Source organism: Pararge aegeria, chromosome 3 (genome assembly GCF_905163445.1).
Source record: "Pararge aegeria chromosome 3, ilParAegt1.1, whole genome shotgun sequence".
NCBI classification, from domain to species: Eukaryota; Metazoa; Arthropoda; class Insecta; order Lepidoptera; family Nymphalidae; genus Pararge; species Pararge aegeria.
Window position 1 is genome coordinate 17,072,398 of NC_053182.1, and position 15,620 is coordinate 17,088,017.

General features: G+C 34.4%; 1 protein-coding gene across 2 annotated transcripts; it reads left to right on the forward strand.

Moving 5' to 3' along the window:
* Positions 1–711: 711 nt before the first annotated feature.
* LOC120637057 (mRNA-capping enzyme) lies at positions 712–14,001 on the forward strand. Of its 2 annotated transcripts, XM_039908659.1 has the most exons (13): positions 712–1,072; positions 1,145–1,281; positions 1,623–1,790; positions 2,626–2,729; positions 3,707–3,779; positions 4,156–4,392; positions 5,474–5,606; positions 6,887–7,032; positions 8,363–8,528; positions 9,879–9,979; positions 10,708–10,895; positions 11,504–11,655; positions 13,767–14,001. In XM_039908659.1, the coding sequence occupies exons 1-12, from the start codon at positions 887–889 to the stop codon at positions 11,650–11,652; spliced, it is 1,788 nt and encodes a 595-aa protein (XP_039764593.1). In that variant the 5' UTR covers positions 712–886; the 3' UTR covers positions 11,653–11,655; positions 13,767–14,001. The 2 variants fall into 2 exon arrangements, with proteins under 2 accessions (XP_039764593.1, XP_039764592.1); XM_039908658.1 differs by lacking the exon at positions 13,767–14,001 and having other exon boundaries at positions 11,504–11,943.
* The last annotated feature ends 1,619 nt before the right edge of the window (positions 14,002–15,620 follow it).

Below are 15,620 nucleotides of genomic sequence, written 5' to 3' on the forward strand. Positions count from 1 at the left end.
ATATTATTAGGTCTTGTAGGGAATATACCTAAAACTGATTCGAAAATAAGTCTAATCAAAATCAATGTAGTGTTTATCTTCTCTTTCATCAAGTTACTCAACTCTATTAATAGTACTGGACTATCTGGAGAAATTAAAGTTGAAATCTTGTCCCTATTTGCAACACCACATTTTTGACAAACTCAGTACTTTGGAGGTAACAGTGTTTTAGCTACATGTTATAATCGCTTAAACAATAAATTGGAGACATGTGCAAAGGGACAATATTATAGCCAGTCGAGTAATGATCGGTGATCTCATAACTTGATATACAATCTATTCATTATTTTTTACTGCATGCATTAAGATAAATTAAAAAGAAAATTTGTATGAAAGAACATTTGTAGAAAATGTATCATTTTATTATTTTTAATGCATATTTTGTCTAAAAACTAAACAAAGGTTATTTGTGTAAGAAATGAAAGAAAAAATATTGTATTGTAAATATTGTCTTCTTCTTCTTTGGCTTTTTTTGGCTTTTAGGTGTGCCAAATCGGCACGTTATATTTCGCCAATGTCACGGAAGATCCACAAAGGTGATTGTCAAAAAGTAAAAGTACATAAGTCAGAAAGATGTGAAACTAATTTGTAGACACAGATTACACGGCAACTCTCCTACGGATTGTTAAGGTCTGTGTTTCTGAGATTGTCAATTTGAATTTGATTTTGGTCATCTGTGGTTCATTCACCGTTGTCAGATAACTCGTTGTTAGTCATTGTTATTTTCTCGCAAAATTTTCCTTATTTTCAATTATTCAATGATGGAGATGTTGTAGCTATATCAAAATTATATTTTAATTCTTTAGTTAGTAAATTAATGAACAGTGTTCTGTAATAGTTCTCGGCCATGTCAGACAGAAAACCAGGTGCCATTCCTAGTAGATGGTTAAAATGTCCACGGAAAGCCACGGGTCTGTTTGCAGACCAGTTCCTAGCGTTCAAAGCACCTCTAGATTCACGCTACAATGATCAGGTTCAAGATATATATCGTTTTACGCCTACTATGTTGTTTGATAGTGTAAAAAGTTTTAAGGTAAGTTAACTTCTTTGACATAATTTGCTTAGCACCTTTTCGAGAATTTAATGTGCGAAAATTTTGTTTTAGAGAAAGCTCGGCTTATGGATCGACCTGACATACACGTCTCGGTTCTATGACAAAGCAGAAATAGAGAAGAGAGATTGTAAATATGTTAAAGTGCAATGTCGTGGTCACGGCGAAACACCATCCCTGGAACAAACACAGTATGTAAAATTAATATACCATTTTTTTTTGAAAATTACTACTAATTAAATTACTTTTGTGGATAAAAAAAAAAGCAGTGAGGGAAAATATTATGGTTTAAGTAGATGGTTATAACTGACCTTTTTTGCCCATTTCCAGTCATGATATTTTTACCCCTGAGAAGGGTTTAGGCAGTAGAGTGGTGGCACATTGTCCAAGTGCAAATTGGTAGACTACATGTGCTTTTGAGAATTTAATGGAGAACATGTAGTTTTACTCACAATGTTTCCTTCACTGTTAAAGCAAGTGATATTTAAATGCTTAAAATAAAAAATGCATATAACTTTATTATAATTTGCAGAAAATTTATAAAAGTAGTAAGTAGTTTTATAAATAAGAAGCCTGATGAAATAATTGGTGTGCACTGTACACACGGATTTAACAGGACAGGATTTCTCATAGTTTCTTACATGATTGAACAACTGGATTTCAGTTTGGAGGCTGCTCTCTTAGAATTTGCTAAGAAGAGGTAAGCATTTGAAAAACACTAAACAAAGGCCAAAGAAAAGTTATATTGCATATAAAATGGTGTTACTTGTGTTAACAATGTCAAAAGTGTGTTAATAGATTATTTTTGTTCAAATTTATTACAAAAAAATTTAACCCAGGTCAAATAAGTTTTATTTTCTGATTATTAAGCAATTCAAATCATTACTGACCACATTTTGAGAGTATAAAAACATGCTTAATCATAAACCTTCCTTTGAACTAAATTTATTTAAATCAGAGTCCTTCCAGGGAGATATCCCTTAAACAGGTTTTTGGTTTTGTACAAAACTTTCTTTGGTAAAAGTGCAGCCAATCAGCAATTTAGCAGCAAGCAGTAGCGTGCATAGAGGGTATGCACAGGGTATGCAGATAATATAAAATGAAGAAAATCTTCAGTATGAGTTATAAATACTTAAGAGTAGGCTTTTTATAACTCCTACAATGCCTATCCTTGAGATTTTTAAAACTCATACTGGAGATTTTCTTCATTTTATATCATCTGCATACCCTATGTATACCCTTTAAACACATTACTGCAACTAAGGTAAATTAAAAGCAAAAACAAATAGGTGATTGTACAGATGTGTGGCTCTATAGATGGGAGTTCAAAAATTAAATGATAGATCTTCCTTTAATCAATCCACAGATATTTAACTTTATATTTTAATACATTTTGTAGGTTGATTTTATCATACTGGCTGGCTTTAAGTTGAAAGTTTAATATGTAATGTAATATTGGCCCTATGGCACTTACTATATAACTGATGTTAACTAATCAGAAGAAGAATATAAATACTGCAAAGTTAAATTTTCAGAGTACCAGGGATTTACAAACAGGACTATATAGAGGAATTGTACAGACGCTATGATGATGTTAAAGATATGATATCTGCTCCCGAGATGCCAGAATGGTGTAATGGTATGTTTATTTACAGTAACTATCTTGTTGAAAAACTAGAGCAAGACAGCTAACACTATTGTACAGAGAACACCTGCAATATTTTTCCTCCTTTTGGTTACTCTTTAATTATTAAATATTACGTGAATTTATAAAAATTTGGAAAATCCAAAAGTGCACGCCTCATAATCTCATTTTTTTCACAATAAAATTGAATATTTTTTAACTGAAACTTTCAATGCTCATTACAAATATTTTTTTTCATATTAATTATTATTAATTTTTTGTAAACAAGACACGGGAATGTTATAATGATTGCACATTGAAAGTTACAATTAATATTAGCTAGAATAATTACATGGAAATTTAACGACAGTGAATTGAACGCTCATATTAACTAAGAAATTATGTCGTGTGTTACTTTAGATAATTAAAAAAAATTTATTCCGATACGATCATTTTTTCGACCAATTTACACGGACGTACAGAAAAGATTATGTTTAATGTTATTATTTACTATGTTACAACAAAAAAATTGTTATTGAAATGTATTTTATGTGCCTGACAAATTATTTGACTTGATATTAGTGTACTCAAATTAACCTGTAAGTGCAATATAAATAACAAAAAATCAATTTCAGTATCGAGAAAACTGCTTTTTTTGAAATGTCGAGAGTAGAGCACAACCTCAACGCTTCGCTTATGAGGCGTGCAAAAGATTTACAAAAAAACTAATAAAAAGTAAATAGACGTAAAGTAAATAGACAATAAGTAACAGGGATGGCCACCCTGTTACTTATTGTCGGTAGAAGAAGGTACAGTATTTTTTCCCAGCAAGTCAACATGATCTAAACAGGTAGACAAGACAATAGTGGTTGAGTTGTTTGAACCTCTAAAAAAATATCCAGCAGTTAAGACATCCATTGTTTTAGTAACAAGAAATAAAGATAATCTATATTGAGTAAGATGAAAGCATTAATAAAGTTTTGTAATTTTAGAAGAAGAAGAAGTTGACTATGACGATGGTGATGCGCCAAGCTTTTCACAGAGTGCACCTGCTCAGAAATCAAAGTAAGCAATTTATTCATTAGAGAGTTTGATGTATAAAATTTATTGCAGTCATCAGACAGGGAGTACTGGAATGGCATGGGTAAACGCAGTGTTGGTCGCCCCCTAACGAGGTGGACAGACAACATCAAACAAGTCGCTGGGAGCCGCTGGAAACAAGATGCCCAGGACAGTGGATTTTGGAACTCCCTACAACAGACAGCAGCAGTGGGCTTCAATCGGTTGAAGTGATAATGATGCTGATACTGGGTTTGCTGAAGCTACTTATTGTTTCAGTATAACAATTCTGATACTGACTGTTTAGATGCATCATCACTTTATTCCATCTGTCGCCCCAACTTTTTTTCTTCATTAAAGAGTTTTATTTTTACTATCAAAGCGGCCACAGCAGAAAAGAACGGCGTATAAAGAACAAGGAATTTATGCCTGGTGTAAGAGGTGTGCAGCTTTTCGAAATCGAACCCCGAGCTAGTGAAGTCCAAAAAAAGGCTCGCGAATTTTGCAAATGGTCTGGTAAGAATTTCCCTGGATCCCAGCCCGTTTCCATGGATTTGCAAAACATATCATACCTGAACGTAAAGCCGTATAGAGTGTCTTGGAAAGCGGATGGCGTTAGGTAAGTTATCTCACAATTAAACCAGCTTATATTTATTTGCAATCCTACTAGAACTACATTCGCCATGTCTATTTCTGCAGCTAAGCTGCATTGTTGCAAGGGCAATGGTTGCATAGATTAAAATAGAATAGAATTTTATTTTTCACTGTTTACACATAGAAAGGCAGTTCACAAGGCCTAGAAAATCATTTAACAGTGTACCCACATACGGGCGTACTATAGTATTAAATAAGTATAGTATTAAATAAGAGCAATGTCAAATATATACATATAAATGATTATTAATAATTAAAAAAAAAGAAGAAAGAAAAAATCACTGTAAAAGTAATAAATTTAAACAAAACGGATTCTTGTTTTTTTTTTATGTGAAACATCTATAGGCGAGGGTAAACCTGATTGTTGGCGTGACGATACAGGCCGTGGCGACGCATCGCCACGCTATATGATTGAATATATTTACTTTACGTAGTTGAGTAAATTCTTAAATTTTGAATATTTTAATTTGTTTTTAGTAAAAATGACGTTATTTTATGGAACAAATTTGTAATGCTTTATCTTTTCAGTACGCTTTATCTGGTTTCTGTCGTAATCTGTTATTTTATGCATATAATTTGTATAAAACAGTCTCATTGTTTCACATCTGCCAGGCGTTTCTTGACAACTCACACATTTTTTTTTAATTTCATAGTGAAGCCTTGCAGAGTCAGCAGAATAACAGTCATAAAAAAATTCGTTTAAAGAATGGGCTTTATTACCAATTATAAACCAATTTTTCAAAACTGTTTTACTGTTTCTGAGACTTAACACCTACATCTCAAATTAAGTTAAGTGTTGCTAAGCTTAACTTAAGCAATTATTACGATTTAAAAAAAAATGCTAATGCTATATGATAAATGCGAAAGTTTGTAAGGACGGATGGACGTTTGCTACCCTCTCACACAAGAACTACTGAACCAATTTGGCGGAAATTTAGAATGGAGATAGATTGTACCGTTACTTCGTTAACAATATATAGGCTACTTTTTGTTTGGAATTATTTAAAACGTAATTCATTTGTCTCTAAAGATAGGTTTTTTTTCAGATATATGATGTTAATTGACGGCAAGGACGAAGTGTATATGATAGACAGAGATAACTGTGTCTTCAAGGTGCCCAACCTAAGGTTCCTGCACAACAAAGAAGGCCGCCATCTCACCGATACTCTGCTTGACGGTGTTAGTATTCTAAATATTAGGAATTTCCCTTCAAAAGTGCTACTAGATATTGGATAGAAACAGGCGTTACTTTGCGGAATTCCATGATATATTATTATGAAATTGAACTTAATTTGCTATACTCCGCGAAATTCAGGAGAATCTGTATGGTGTAATTTATAATTACTTCAATCTTTATACTCAAACAAAGCAATGTACTCTCTACGAACGTTACACTCCGGAACATCCTAAGGAGATGTAAACATGTAAAGCAAAATGCACTTTGGTGTCGAGGTCAGTGCTGATTTGATCCGACCAACGAATCGGGCTAAGTCCTCGAGGTCTCTTTCCTTCCACTTTGCTATTGACCACTATATTTTCAAGATTGTCTGTGTCAATGTGACCCAAGTACTCGAGAATCCTCTGAAGACAGGTAGTTTATAGCCTTCTAGTAATTTTAATCATTCTCCTCCAGCACCACATCTCCAAAGCTACATACGCTTTGGACGTCTATCAGCTGCTTTAATATACTCAATGTACTATGACAATACAGACATCGCCACCTAGCCCCAAAGTTTTGTCTTGGTTGAGATGTTCCTATCTTTACAAGTTTACATTTTATTTATTACGCCAAAGACAAAGAAAAAAGAAAGAGAAAGAAGAATATTTTATCATCATCATCAAAAATTCACATAACTTACAAAAGTTAGGTTAGGTTAGAATTGGGATTCGAACTCGGCCCCCCGAAAGTGAAGCCAAATCCTAACGACTGAGCTGTCACCACTAAAAAAATATATTTACACTAGCGGACCCCAGCGCCATCTGTCGGGTTACTTTGTGAATCTAAACCATCCAAGGTGTCACCGAAACGTATACCAAGAAATTCATTCAAACCGGTCCAGCCGTCTAGGAGGAATTCAGTGACACACACGCACATAAGAAATATATATATATATATATACTAGCTGTTGCCCGCGACTTCGTCTGCGTTTGATTTTGTATTTTTAAAGCATTCAGTATCGCTAAGCCTTAAATTAGTATAGTAGTATTATATATATATATAACATGTGACTGTCAATTAATTAGAAAATAATTAGAAAAATTATTTGCAATAAAATAAAATTGCGACTATAATTAAAAATCTAAACTATCCTATCTCTTAAGTTGGAACAGACTGCTCACGGTGTGCCAATTTAATTTAAAATCGGTTAAGTAGTTTAGGAGTCCATCGCGGACAAACATCGTGACAAGAGATTTATATATATTAAGATATAAAGATAGCAACAATTATTTTGTTCCAGGAATTGGTGATAGACAAAGTGGATGGTGTTGAGAAGCCCCGGTACTTATGCTATGATATCATCCGGTTCGACAACATCAACGTTGGCAAAGAACCGTTCCACCCCGTCAGATTGGGGTGCATAGATAGAGAAATTATTCAACCTAGGTAAGTGATCATAATATATCAACCCGTTATCGGCCCACTAGAGAACACGGGACTCCTCCCACACTGATTAGAGTTTAGGCTTTTTAGTAGTAGTAGAAAATGAAGGTAGTTGTCCTTAAAAAGCGGCAGAAATAATTATAATAATAATAAATAATAAATGCTTTTAATTCAGGCCAAATACCCATATGACAAAAACGACAAAAATTAAAACAGAAATACAAAAAATACTGTAAGATAAGAAAATATGTACAGACAACGATCTTAAATCAATACAAACTTTACTAACTTTATCAATACTAACAAATTAAAATTGTAAATAATACAAAAGAAAAAAAAGTAGATCGAAACTGCAACGTTTCCTACTAGATGACGCTACAGTCGCTATAAGACTGATGTGAAAGGCATATATTAATTTCGGCATCGACGGTAGTAGAGAGAGATTTTTATATGCATTTTTAATTTATTAAATACAAAAGAAATTAAAAACAATATTAATATTAAAAATTTAATTAAATATCAAACTAAAATTACAAATTTCAAAAAACAAAAAAAAAAAATTAAAAGTAAAAAAATAAAGTTTATTTCCGATTTGCACTGCGATGTTGTTTCAACCATTGCCGGACATCCAAGTGCTCGTACATTGCCCGGAGAATCTTATTATTAGAATAATCGTTCCCAAAAGGAAGCGATTCTGGAACGTGTTAAGGCGAAGAAGTCGGGCAATAACGTCGGGTAGTATTTCCCTTGACGAGCTCTGTCCGAAAAAGCTCATCAGAATATCAACCCACTAAAGGGCACGAGTCTCCTCCAACATTGAAAAGGGGTTAAGGGCGTCGTCCACCATGCTGGCCCAGTGCGGATTGGTAAAAGAAAAAGGAACTAATACTAAAACGTTTCTTTTTTTTTGGGATAAAAAATAACCTATGATGCCGCCGTCACGCCGCCTTATATTATCTTCACCCGTAGTATGTATGTTTGTAACCGACTTCTTTGGACTTGATTTCGACCCTCTTCAAACCGTCCGATTTCGTTTAAACTTTGTAGATATATCGAGAACAAGCCGATGACAATACACTAATTTGATAAGATTATTCCATTTTTAAAATTTCAAATTAGATTATTGTTAATTTATTATAATTTTGATCTATAGTCGATGGCAGGAATGATGTTAATTTTAATTTCCAACCGTTATCTTTAGCCGATTCCTTTAATGTTAACAAATTTGATGGTTAACCGATTAATTTTGCTTTAATGAAAATAGCAGTTTAAAAGTCACGCTTTCATAAATAAAATAAAATGAGTGTTTTTTTAACTTTGGTATGGATTTCAGGAATAGAGCAATAACAGACGGTAGGATATCGAAAGAAAAGGAACCTTTTGGAGTGATACTGAAAGGTTTCTGGGACGTGACAATGGCGGGACCGCTGCTTGAGGAGAAGTTTGCGAGAACGTTGCACCACGACCCAGATGGACTTATATTTCAACCTTCCAAGGAGGTATTTCTTTTTTAACATTACACTCCCTCTTGATGAAATCCCCACCTAATTGTAGAATGCTCCCGCAAAGCTACTAACATCCAAAAATAGCTTTATAAACGATTAATTAAATAAAACATTGCTTAAACCAAGCGAAAATAACATAACAAAAAAAATTAAAAAAAAAAACAAAAACTTTAAAGAGCTTATCATTCTTACTTTGCCATATTGAGGGCCGACTGGCGCAGTGGGCAGCGACGCTTTCTGCGTCGTAGGCCGTGGTCTCGATTCCCACAACTGGAAAATGTTTGTGTGATGAACATGATTGTTTTTCAGTGTCTGGGTGTTTATCTGTATATTATAAGTATTTATGTGTATTATATTCATAAAAATATTCAACAGCTATCTTAGTACCCATAACACAAGCTACGCTTACTTTGGGGCTAGATGGCGGTGTGTATTGTCGTAGTATATTTATCTTTCTATTTTTATTTTTGCCATGATTATTTTATTAAACGTCCCAAATTTGACATGAAAAATTACCTAATAATAGTAATCTCACTATATTCGCTATTGAAAGTATTGCACAGACGACAAAATTAAAAAGATATTTGCCGAATACCTTGCCTTCCATATAGCCTTCGCAAAGAGAGATCTAGTATTTAACCTACGACATGCTAAATTAATATTACTTAGAAGAAGTGGGGTGTCAAAATTAAAAAAAAAAAAAAAACCGTTATTTCAAGTAGGCCTAATAAAGGCACCTTTGAAACGTCAAGTATGACTGTTTGTAGTGACTCTACCACCGGTTCGGAAGGCAGATTCTACCGGGAAGAAGCCGGCAAGAAACTTAGCAGTTGCTCTTTTCCAACATCGTTTTACAATTTAACAATCATCGTTCTATCTTGTGTGAGATGAAAGCGGAGCGGCTTGCTTCCAGGCAACGTTGTCATTAAGAAATTTATCGATAGTATAGTAACCTCGATGTATTAAATGTATTTTTATACATTTTTTGAATTATGTATTATTTTATATATAAAGGACTACGTTATCGATAAAAAAAGCTTGGGTGTGAATTGCTCTAACCAAGTTGCTCTTCTAATAACTTTAAATGACATTGTGAGATGGTGATAACAAAAAAAAATACACCCGGCTAAGTTTGTTGTGGGCTTCTTCCTAGACCACGCGTTCTTCGTAGACTTTAGATTTAGTTTTAAGTTTACGAATGTGGTTATCGCCAGCGTCTCACTACCGTGTAATTCTTATGTACGCATTAAAAGTGCCACCCATGGGGCCATAGGTGAATACGATATACTTGAATAAAGATATTTTTGACTTTGACTTTGACTATAACAAAATTGCTCTCTACAGCCGTATATTCCCGGGCCGAACCCCGATGTGCTGAAGTGGAAGCCCAGCCACATGAACAGTGTGGACTTTAAGCTGGTAATCACCGTGGACAACAGAAAAGGGTAAGATTTCAACCCCTATATTGCCACCATTGAATTAAGAACATCATCATCATCATCATATCAACCCTTTACCGGCCCACTACAGGGTACGGGTCTCCTCCCACTATGAGAAGGGATAAAGGCCGTAGTCCACCACGCTGGCCCAGTGCGGATTGGTGGACTCCACATACCTTTGAGTACATTATGTAGAACTTGCAGGAATTCAGGTTGCCTCACGATGTTTTCCTTCACCGTCGAAACGAATATTTTTAATTACTTAAAACGCACATAACTTAGAAAAGTTAGAGGTGCATGCTCGGACCCCGAAAACTCACTTTACACCCGCTGAATGTTGCTAGTTCAGAAACTTTTTCCCATTTTATTTTTTTATTATAAATGTAAAATTAGATTAAGACAGGATTTAAACCTGCGACTCCCTGGCAATCGCGGCGCTTTCTCCAATTAAGCTACGGCTCTCCTACCGTCGATGCCGAAATTAGTATATGCCTTTCACATCAGTCTTATAGCGACTAGGACATTTCCATTCCATTTTATGTTATTACTAGCGTACCCAGCCCGCATCGCCGGGCTAGATTTTGCTTTATTTTATGTGTCTATCGAAAAGACGGTTTATTTGTAATTAAATAAAGCTTATTTTGGAGTAAATTTTATTTGTCGGTTACGCTAATTCTATGAAGGCGATAAAGCTCGATTTATTATCATTGAGTTACAATTATTGGTTTGATCAGGATGGTGAAGAAGAAGATCGGCCAGCTATACGTGGGCGGTAACACATTGTTCGACACCATGCGGATCACGCGGGCAGTGAAGGACCTCCACAACAAGATCGTGGAGTGCAAGTTCGAAAACAACGAGTGGGTTTTCATGCGCGAGCGCACCGACAAGTCCTTCCCCAACAGCTTCGAGACTGCCATAGGTATGCACCCATTTTATATATTCCCGTTACGTGCTAGCGTTCGTTAATTTGAAATAGGAACACCTGATGACTCTTGTAAGACTTTAACGAACTTTGCAGAACGAAGTTCGAGAACACAATTCGTATCGTAGTCCAGAATGGTAGCTGATATCATTATATTTCACGCGTTTCACCAAAGTATCACTTCGATATATTTTACAACATCAACATTGACAATCATTTGACGGCCGAGTGGCGCAGTGGGCAGCGACCCTGCTTTCTGAGTCCAAGGTCGTGGGTTCGATTCCCACAACTGGAAAATGTTTGTGTGATGAACATGAATGTTTTTCAGTGTCTGTGTGTTTATCTGTATATTATAAGTATTTGTGTGTATTATATTCATAAAAAAATAGTCATCAGCTATCTTAGTACCCATAACACAACCTACGCTTACTTTGGGGCTAGATGGCGATGTGTAATACACACATCGCCATCTGTCGTAGTATATTTATTTATTTATTATTAATCATTTTTCTATCTTGCGGGAGATGAGAGCGAGGCTGGCTGCTTCCAATCTGCCTTGCCATTACGAATTCATAAAATGTTTATATAAATTATATATTTTACAGCGGTTGTCGAGAGCATAAAGAACCCCGTGAAGACGGAGTATCTATTGGACTACATAAACAACAAAAGATACATAGACGATTCGGACAGAATGCCACCACCCTCGAAACGTGCACGCAGAGAAGACGGCAGTCAAATAGCATGGCACTAATATGTACGTAATGACCAGCGATCGGAATGGGTAGTGCAGTTTTGGGGTCAATGACCGCAAACATTATACTAATATATATAATAGCAAAGGAGCTAGTATAAATGCGAAAGTTAGGATGGATGTTTGTAACTCAATCACGCCAAAACGGCTGTACAAATCTGGATCTGCACATAGTCTGCTTTATATCTCGGGATAATTAACGGTTCTCGTGGCATAGATTTGTTTTTGTTTCTCGCTGAGCAAGGCAACTGTTATTGATATAATAAAATGAATTTTAGCTTACAATTTAAACTATTGAATCTTATTTATTCCTTAATTTTCAAACATATAAATAGCAATCGAGTTGAATTAAGTGGTATATTGCACTGCATATTGCGTTAACTGGTGACGATTACTTATTATGTATTAACTTGCTTGTTTCTTTCAATTTTCAAAACGAAACCACTAAAAAGTAAGAAAGATTAAAAGTCAAAGTCAAATATTTCTTTATTCAAGTAGGCACATAGATGGCACTTTTGATGCGTTGTTTATATACAAAATGTGTACATAGCAGTGAGTAGTGATGGCGATAACTACATTCGTAAACTTAAAACTAAATCTATGAGGGTTCCAAACGCGCCCTGGTCTAAGAAGCCCACAACAAACTTAGCCTGGTGTTCTTTTTGTCATCACACACACACACTCACTCACATTGTCATTTGAAAATATTTAAGAGGCAACCTGGTTAGAGCAATTGTTCACACCCAAACTTTTTTATTATATAAAAGACAGGTTGAAAAACATTTTTAATAATTATTTAATTTTATTAAATTGGATTAAGAGTACATATTAGGTCCATGAGTAACAGTGAAAACTATTTCTGAAGTTATTTCTATCACTCAGTTATTAAGTGTAGATTTAAAAAAAAACTAAATTCATAAGAATAAAAATAGCTAAAGATTATAGATTTTGGTATTGATAACAAAAAAATTAGCAACTGATAATTTTAAATCACAAAATACTTGAAATACATAGTGATTTTCGAAGCGGTAAAATATTATGTTTATATAGATGTTACTTGATAATTTTAAATTTGGTGTTATACATGTCATGGCGGATCCCTAGATTTTGCAGTTTATTTATTGAAAATAAATAGCAAACTCACTAAGAATATGAATAAAAATACATAAATTAGAAAAATATTTTTTTAGCGATTCTTTGTTACCGTCATCATGCTTATTATTTGCAATTATACCACCTTTGCTTTTCTCTGGCCGTACCACGTTGCTAACTAAACTTGCTCTTAATAGCGACTAGCAGGTCAACCCGAGACTTTTTTTGACGATGGTATAAGTTGGAACAAATATGACAGAGCAACATTTCGCAGGGCATGCAAGGAACTCGTACTGCAAAATGCCATCCTGTTAACTTGAGGCGTAGGTGTTAAGCCAAGGCTGCCAGTATTACACCGGCAATTATGCCCTTCAGACTACTATTCGACTACTAGTTTGTTACTTTAGTTACATTATTTGTTTGTCACAAAAACAACGAAAAAATCCTAAAGGGCCAGCTTAAAAGGAGATTAAAATCTTAATTAGTAATTTTAAATTAAAAAACTAGTAAATTGCGGTAAACATATTTATCCGATTATCGCGGATTTTAGCATTTTCATCCTATATTCTTTCCCGTTGGGAAACGGCAACGGTATATCACCGTACAGCCAAGGGATATTAACCTTAATCTTTATTGTAAACAGATCAAACCATTAGATATTCAAATCAAACATTTAATTGATCAAAAGTGCCTTGTAATCATTGTCCTTCTGACGGAAAATATTGTTTGTTCATAGTACTGATATTGTTGTGTATAGTATTGGATAAACAAAACGCATTGGACCTTCATAATGAATGTTGCGTAACGCATATATTTTTTTAGACTGACATTTGAAAGGTGCTGCCAGTTTAAATATGACAAAACAATGCGTAACTTACTCATCTGTGGTTATGCCACGTTTATTAAGGGGGACAGAGCACAATGAATGTTGTTTTTATAAGTGATTAATAATTTATTATGTTATAAATATGTATGTAATTTGGCGTGTATCAAATGTTCTCATTAATTTACTTTGTTTACAGTGTTACTTTGACAGGAAGCACAATATAACAACACAACATATATTTTATCATATTTATTTATAATACAAAAAAAACCCACAACGGTTGCCTGGCAAAACAAAACATTCAAAAAAAGAAACCCCCAAGTTGACTGTCTTAAATGGAGTTTCACAAAATGTTATGGCTACAGCTCCTAGCTTTTAAGTAGGTAGGTAATTAATTAAGTACCAATACAATTTTGTATAAGATTGTTAATGTAATAAATCATTATTATTTGTTATACCTTCAATGTAAAATAAATAATTTGTGTTTTAAGTGATCGCTTCGTTTTATTTCTACTCGTTAATTTTGTAATATTACCCTAAACATGTCCATTCCTCTCCCGGATTAGATTGGTCGTTCTGTTGCGTACAGTGGCTTGTATTTCATACATGCACAAAAACACTGCTTACCCAATTTTCCGGGTGCTTCAAAGTTATAAAATCGTTAGCTTTAATATACTCGCTAGAAAAATTGCTATGGATAAACCGCTTATTATACGAACTATTTTTTACCGGTTACGGTTGCATTCATACTTGGTTCCGTTCGTAGGAATCGTAGGGTCACCAGTCGAGCTCATTCCAGAAGCTAAGCATGTAATCGATTACGTCAGGGATTGATCCTGAGGAGCCAACGTGTCCTACGCGTTGTTCTGCTTCAGATCCGAAAATATATTACTTACTTAGAGCTTTGCCAAAAAAGTTCTACTCGAGAACTCGTCAAATTAATATGTAACTATTTCTCTTGAACATTTTTGTGCCTATCCCACGTGCCATCACTTACAGCAACTCTTAGCAGTGCATGCACGTTTCAATGACTCGCAATTAAAGTGGTTGTTCGTTTTACTTTGCTTTATAAACAATTACTTCTTCTCATAATTAGGTGTAAGAGAACTGAAACTTTAACTTCTACCAACTGTATTTTTAAGTTTTAACCATGCTTGTTTTTTCCATCATCACCGGTTAATTCCCCCTATGGAGGGTAGAGGTAAGGAGAGTCATCTTATATGGGAGAAAAGTTGAAAGTGTCCAGTTGATGCGCTAAATAACAGTTCAAAAATCCTCCACAATGTCGCTGGTGGATGCACAGGGTATGGTATGAATGTAGCAATCGTAGATGAATTGCAGTATGCCGAGTTAAAAAATTTAATGTCATTATCGACTATAGTCGTAAAAATATAATAGGCCCGTTTTGACATTTGTGCAAGACCATAGAATGTAACTTGGAACGAAACTGAAAGAAACAATAAAATAAAAATCAATTACATACAGTGTTTTAAAAAATACGTAAATTTTTTTGGGACGTTAAATAATATGAAAGAATATATCGCGAGTATTCTTTTTGCGCTTACTTTATCGTAGCATGCAATTTATAATTGTTGCGAAACGTTCCGAAAACAGTTACGTTCTTAGTCTTTTTTTTTTTTATACTAGAGCTGTTACAATTTTTTTACTGAATATCGAAATTAAATATTGTGTAGTAATCTTTACTACAAAGAATGAGCTTGGTTCTCAAAATGGGTTCTAAATAATGAGTCTAGGTTGATGTATCTGACCAAACGGCACATGACTGAAGCGTCCCCGCGCGCACTGCGCAGTTTTTCGTTCCTCGTCTTGTAAAGTTGACTGTGCGCTCGTTTAAGTTTGATATATATTGTTTACTATTACGTTAACTATGGCTCTTCTATTTTGGACATTAATATAAACATAGTGATTTGACTCGATTTTTGTGTTTGTTGTTTTATAGTACTAACTCTGTTTCAACATGTTGAAAAATGGACGTATAATCAACAGCCAGTCACGCGTATTGGTTGTGAAGTTAAAGGAATACTTTGAA

What these genes read in the sequence shown, in the direction of transcription:
- LOC120637057 (XM_039908659.1), top strand. Translation starts at nt 887, where the DNA reads ATGTCAGACAGAAAACCAGGTGCCATTCCTAGTAGATGGTTAAAATGT. An exon ending in TTAGAATTTGCTAAGAAGAG is followed by an intron (nt 1,791 to 2,625) that starts GTAAGCATTTGA and finishes TTAAATTTTCAG; the next exon opens with AGTACCAGGGATTTACAAAC. An exon ending in TATTTCAACCTTCCAAGGAG is followed by an intron (nt 8,529 to 9,878) that starts GTATTTCTTTTT and finishes TGCTCTCTACAG; the next exon opens with CCGTATATTCCCGGGCCGAA.